Raw genomic sequence first — 6,961 nt, 5'->3', positions numbered from 1 at the left:
TATAATAAAATACCTTTAATATTTTTTTTTTCCCCAAATCAAATTCAATATTATATCAATTTAATCAAAAATAGAAAGAATAATATATTATTGCGTATAAAAATGTTGTCAATGATATATCGTATTAAAAAAAAACAAATTAATTATTGTCCGAAATAACAAAAAAAAATTGACGAATACGAATAATTAAGTTCACTCACTGTATATATATATATATATACCATGTATATGATTATTATGTCATACACATGATCGATCACGATAAATCGATATTTCGGATGCTATTTACAAGCCGAGTAAATTTATTTAATTAATCGGAGAGAAGGGTATGGTGACACAAAATAACGTTTCCCGTCCAATCGTTGGAAGAAAAGAGAGAGAGATAGAGAGAGAGAGAGTGAAAGGAGAGGAGGGGGGGGGGGGGGGGGAAACGATCGTCCATTGTGAAACGAAATTATTTCATACATAAGGGAATAATCTCGACTCTAATTATATTCTCAATTTATATATACACACGCAAAAAAAAAAGAAAAAGAAAGAAAAAAAAAGAAAAATGATATACAATCTAATAATATATCAACCATATTATATTATAATAACCCTCCCACCCCTATTTTTTTTTTCTTTTTACTCTGTTCTATTTCTCTTACATCTTATAGATCGAGATTATTGCACTCGTTCTTTTTTTGTGCAATCGATTCGACACGATTCACTCTCATTCGTACTTTAACAACATATAATCACTCATCTCACACAGAACGTTATAATCGTTAAAATATCACGAACCAATCGAACCCGCACAAACGGCCTTGTTTTCCTTTCTTCATTTCTTTCATTGTTCATTCGTTCTTCGTATCATTTAATCTGACGATCCAAAAAAAAAAAAACATGCGATAATAGTAATTACCTATTCGCAAAAATCACTAGAAGAGATAATTTCGCGAAATAATAATATTGCTTGTTCGCACACAATACACAAATAGGGGAGGGGTTGTTTTTTTGAAAAACGTTTTCAGATTCCCATCCCGCGTGACAAATATATTCACTTTAATTCACAGATTCCTTCGGTTCCCTTTCCCCCCAATCCCCACAAGTTCCCCAAAATCACGCACTGATCATCGATGAGATTTGATTTTCTTCTTTTGCGTTTGAAGATTGTTTGTTCTCACTTGGTGATGATATTCGTCAATGAATTTTCACAATACTTCGAAATGTCTTTGTTGTAAATTACCTGTTGTTGTCACTTCGTACCTGGATATTAACGAACGATTATCATGAACAATCGTGTTGTCCGTAACAAGAAGGATTTCTTCGTTTTCATTAGACGACGACCTGTCGTATCACGCCGGCGAAAATGGCCTGTGAATTTGTGGTGGTTTTGGATTGACCGGTGGCGTAGCGACCCTTATTAAGCCTTGACCTTGAGCCTGGCCCTGAGGAGTGGGCTGATTCGAGGATGGGCTGCCCCTTGAGGATGGGGTATGTGGACTTGGAACAGCTACTCTCAACGGACCCGTTACCGACAGATTCGTTGCCATCAATGGCGGACTGTGAGGTTCTGAGAGTCCATCGGATAACCTGGAGCCCTCAGATATCCTAGATATTCCCTCGGGTAAAGGATGCTGCGGATGTGGATGATGTAGCAAACCTTCGTGAGGGTGCAACCTTGGCGGTGGTAGCCCAAGTGGATCTGGTAGTCTATGAATAAATGGAGAACACATTTTTGTTTGATTTTGTTGTTTAATTCATTGACATAATGAGTTAGGGTCATTTAAGAATTGTTTGGTGATTTTTACCTTGATCCAAGATCACCTCTAGGTCCTACTGCTTGAAAGGGACTGGTTTCTGTAAGCCTGAACATTCCACCACCTACGATGTTCGGATGATTGTGTTGAGGACTATGAGGACTATATCTAAAAGCACCTGGGAATTTGAAGCCTGTCGTTTGACTAAATCGGTACGGCTGATTTGGATCGAAACGAAAGCTCAATCCGGGTGGTGGAAGTGGCCCGAGTGGGCCCAATGGTACGGGAGAGGGTTGATGTGTTGGGGTCGGCGAGGAATTCGGCGATGCTTGTGATGTACCACCGAGTGAAATGTCGGAATCCTCGGAATCGCTACCACCTGGTCCTGGACTCAAATTACGTCGATTGTTTCCATTTCCCGGGCTCGATTGTTGCTGCAATCTGAAGCAAATAATTTAATTGATTTTATTTATTATTGCAACACCATTTTTTTACGCGTTATTTATTTAATTATTTATTTAATTATTTATTTATTGTTTTTTGTTGTTTTTAAATTTAATTATATAATTGTTTGAAATTTTATTATTATGTTTATGTTAACGTATGTAATTTTTGTTATTGTATAAATATTTCTTTCGACAAACATTCCAATCACTTTTATAAATTCATCTACGTTAGTTTTGAGTTGAACAAAAGAAAATACTTGTTTTAATCTATTAAGTATTTTGTATTTGTTTTCGAGTTCACATTTAGTTTCGAATATTCAGTTCATAAGTGTTTAATTGTGAGTCTTGCGTTGCATACATTAAAACAAGATGAAAGTTGCTTTGTTATTGGGTATGAATGGATAGAACGAGAGTGTCCAATGAGTAGTTTCGTTAATTTCACTTTATCTTGTCAATTATCAGGTAATTTGTATAATTGTAATACTTGTCTAACAGATATTGTCAATTTTGATTTAGTATGATTCTAATTAATATTCACAAGAGACATATGTATATATATTTTTCTTTATTAATCAACTATCCAAACCATGTTGGATCATTTAAATATCATGGAATCATTAAAATCAAGCAACATGGGGGTACGGTTAATAAAATGAAATAAAAAATCTATTATGAAAACGAAAAATTTGAATTATTCGATAACATCGGAGATAAGTATGAAAAGATATTATTCATAGTAAGTTGTATTCACATAAAAGTTAAAGTATTATAAAAAGATACAATATTATCTTTTGTTTAACCAAAAAAAAGAAAAAAGAAAAAAGAAAAAAGAAACAGAGTAGGTACAATAATAATATGACGGCTATTATCTTGGTCCTTTATTTTCACGAACTTAATCGTGTATCTGTTACTCGATATGAACAGACAGTCTGACGAAAAGGTTAACGAAGTTCATCGCCAGTACAAAGTCTCAAAGCTTGACCAGCTTTAGATAGAAGAAGAAGAAGAAGAGGTGTGCGTAGGTGTAAGATCATCGTTGGGGAATTTTAATCGTTCTCTTGGTTCATCATACATACACATATACATATAATATATATATATATATATAGCTTATATAGCTTGGATGTGCACCTTAGTGAAAACGCTTTTGTTTCCAGTCATCACACCGGTGCGCACGCGTAATTAATGAGTGGGTTCATCCTTCCCAGGTGAGCAGCAAGGATTCACGGGAGAGTAACGATGATTCTTCTTTGCTCGTTTTTGTGTGTTAGTTTCTTTGGTAAGAGAAAGAGAATAAGAGAGATAGAGAGAGTGAGAGAGAGGAAAGAAGAAGGGATCCACCTCATTACTCAAGAGAGATTAGAAATAGATATAGAAACTCGACAAAAATCTTCCCACGCGACCTATCCTTCTTCTTCTTCTTCTTCTTCTTCTTCTTCTTCCGGGCGACAAGAAATGACGAATAACTTTCTACCATAAAAAGATTCTTCATTCTTGTACTTACTTGTCGACAGAGAAACGGTTAGTTTGTATGTTTATATGGTGAGGGGGTGGGAAGCTGGGAGGGTATGAGAATTTTGTTTACCACACACGATGATTACAAATTAGGTTTTATAATATTATAAATATATAAATTATAATATTATAATAATTATTATATTATATATTATATTATAATATATTGTATAATATAATATTTAGCAAAACTTTTTAAAGAAATTGCAAAGATGCACAATTTACAGCATTGCATTCTCTGACATTTTATGAAGTTTATATGCTAAATTTATAATTTGATATGGTATTCTACGTTTAGACAAAAGAGTGTACTTTAATTTAATGTAAGTTTCATTAACATCTATTCACTTTTAGTATGAAAAATATTTGCCGAAACTTTTCAAAGAAATGGCAAAGTAGGAAAAATTTACGCCATTGCATTCTCTGACATTTTATGAACCTTTGCCGAATTGATTTATAACTTAAAGGTTTATTCTACGCGTAGTCAAAAGAGTGTACTTTAATTTAATATAAGTTTCATTAAAGTCTATTTACTTTTAGTATAAAAAATATTTACCGAAACTTTTCAAAGAAATTGCAAAGATGCACAATTTACAGCATTGCATTCTCTGACATTTAATGAAGTTTATATGCTAAATTTATAACTCGATATGGTATTCTACGTTTAGACAAAAGAATGTACTTTAATTTAATATAAAAATCAAATTTTATCATCAAATTTATATCAATTTTCTTTAATTGTTTGTTTATTTTTATTTTTCGTTTGTTTTTTTCTTTGTCCTAGCTATTAGGGTGAACCAAAAAAGTTTGTACATTTTAAATGAATATTTTCAAACTAAATTTTACGAAAAAACACAAATCTATTATACAGTTTCCAAGCATAATGTTTCACGCAATTTAGTAATTCACCCCGATAGAATATTTTTCTTTAATCGCGATGAAATAAAATTTAAAAAATATTACAACAATAGGAACATTTAGAAATTGAACCGTTTTCTTTCTTCTTCTTCTTCTTCTTCTTTTTATTTCTCATAAAATATATAACAATTTGATAGATTTCTTTTTATTTTTTGTTGTTTAACAAACATAGTAGTGTCTTCGCATGATGCTAGAAGAAATCGAAAAAAGGGAAATGGAAAAAGGGGAAATAAATTTACTTTTCGAAGTAAAGAAGATATTTGACGTTTAGATGGTAAGAAACGATGATGGTCTTTCTGAGCTATTGTCTAAGATGAAGAATCCTTTTGCTACTTGAAAAAGACAATGAGAATGAGAAAGAGAGACAGAGACAGAGAGAATGCTTGCGGTCCCCTTAAAAGCCCTTCGGAAACTTCAGATCGATTGAAACCGACAGACCTCCCAAGATCCTCTCTCTCTCTCTCTTTCTCTCTCTCTCTCTTTCTCTCTCTCTCTCGTATTTTCGTTGCTAATCGAGTCCTGAAGGTTCGAACTGTTACCACGGTAACACCTCCAGAACTGATCCTGGAGTAGATTTTTCTTCCTTTTTTTTTTTTTCATCGAGACAAGAAGATTCTCTTACTCTTCTTCATCATCGTTCGTATTTCATTCGATTCCATGGGAAAGTTTTTCTCTATTTTTTGTTTTATTTCTTTGCATACGAATACGAGAAGAAGAATCTTAAAAAATTTATCTCTTATTCTCATCGGGTTATTTTTTTGAAAAAGGAATAAAATTAAAAATTAAACGAAGAAGAAGAAGAAGAAGAAGAAGATGATAATAATAATAATAAATGATAGAGAAAGGTAGACACTACGCGTGGACTTTTTTTTTATATTTCAAAATGTACCCGCATTATTTCTTTCGATTTACACGGAATAAATCATTAAAATTTATTTCAGTATACGTTCTTTTGTAAATTAAATACTCCATTCCATTTAAAATATTTCAAACATTTAAAAGAATGATAAATTCTCTTATTTCTTTTTAAATTTAAGCACCAACATCACCAATCGAATAAAATTAAAATTCAATCATATAAATATGTTAAATATATGTAGAAATAATTTGAAAATATCAAAAAATTAAATGATTAACTTCCATATTTTCCTTTTTAAATTAAAAACACCAACGTTATCAAATCGAATAATCATTAAAATACATGTAAAACAAAACTGCTTATTATATTATAATATAAACCCTTTTCTATTATACTTATTGATTATAATCGATGTGTGTAAATCAGTAAATAGATATACATAAATCATAGTATAGTAATATAATAGATTCCAATTTCGTTATAATAGAATAGTAGAAAGAATAAGGGGGGAAGGGTTTAAGAAAAAAAGGGTTTTGAACGTAGTGAGATATAATTCGAGTTGAACAACTCTCACGTGGGCCTGTTTGGAACACGTTTGGTCATGGTAATCGAACCCCCACACGTATTTTCTCTCTCTCTCTCTCTTTCTTTCTTACTTACTATCCCTTTCCAGGTTCTTTCTTTTAACTAAGAGACAGTCGACAACGCGTTTTAATTATGAACCCCAAGAACCGTTTCTTCTCTCTTTGTCTTACTCTCTCTCTCTTTCTCTCTTTCTCTCTCTCTCTCTCTCTTTATTCTTTTATAAAATATAATACTACTACACCTACCCGCAGCACGAGCGGCACGACTTATTATGCGAGCCGAAAGCTCACGTTTTCTTTCAACCAATCACCTTTAGCCAAAGATCCTTTTCCCCCTCCCCCTCCCCCATTGAAAAAGCAAAGTAAAGCACTTTGACGTACGTGCGTGCGTGCATGGTTGAAAACTTGGCGGATGTTTCACAGCCTTAAACCCCCCCGATGTCGATTTTTATTATTAAAAAATAAAAGATGAAAGAAAAAGAAAAAGGAAAAAAAAACGACGACGTATAAGAAAGAAATGGGGGTTATGGTTATGGGGGTAAGAAAAAGGAGGATGGTGGCGGTGTGCAGACTGGAAGAGGCCAGGTATTACGTTACTCTGATCTTTTAATACCGAATCACCGCGCTCATTATTCTCGTCTCTCGTTTATTCTATACCTGTCTCTTTTCTCAACTCTTTCTTTATCTTATACGTATATACGTATACGTATACGTATATAATATCAATGTGTGAGAAAAGATGGGCGGTAGGTAGGTAGGTCGACGTACGATTAATTACTCTCGAAACTCGCGTGAATCGTCGCGAATCGATCGTGAAACGTTTCGTTTCGAGGGTTTCATCTTTCTTTTTACTTTTTTTTCAATAAAAAACGGGGCCCTTCTCCCCCTCCCTTC

At 33.1% G+C, this 6,961-nt stretch overlaps 1 protein-coding gene across 1 annotated transcript in view; it reads right to left on the bottom strand.

Annotated features, from left to right (window-relative positions):
• Positions 1-846: 846 nt before the first annotated feature.
• The window catches only part of LOC106790344 (homeobox protein SIX3), a 67,896-nt gene continuing 61,781 nt past the window's right edge, over positions 847-6,961 (bottom strand). Inside the window, exons 2-3 of the mRNA XM_014755161.1 lie at positions 1,797-2,186; positions 847-1,698 (exon numbers count right to left, since the gene is read on the bottom strand). Coding sequence (XP_014610647.1) covers positions 1,341-1,698; positions 1,797-2,186 — 748 coding nt within the window. The 3' untranslated portion in view covers positions 847-1,340. The remainder of the gene's footprint in view (positions 1,699-1,796; positions 2,187-6,961) is intronic.

This window comes from Polistes canadensis, unplaced genomic scaffold, assembly GCF_001313835.1.
Source record: "Polistes canadensis isolate GaletaPanama2010 unplaced genomic scaffold, ASM131383v1 scaffold_232, whole genome shotgun sequence".
In the NCBI taxonomy this organism is placed as follows: domain Eukaryota; kingdom Metazoa; phylum Arthropoda; class Insecta; order Hymenoptera; family Vespidae; genus Polistes; species Polistes canadensis.
This window is presented reverse-complemented; position numbering and strand designations above follow the sequence as displayed.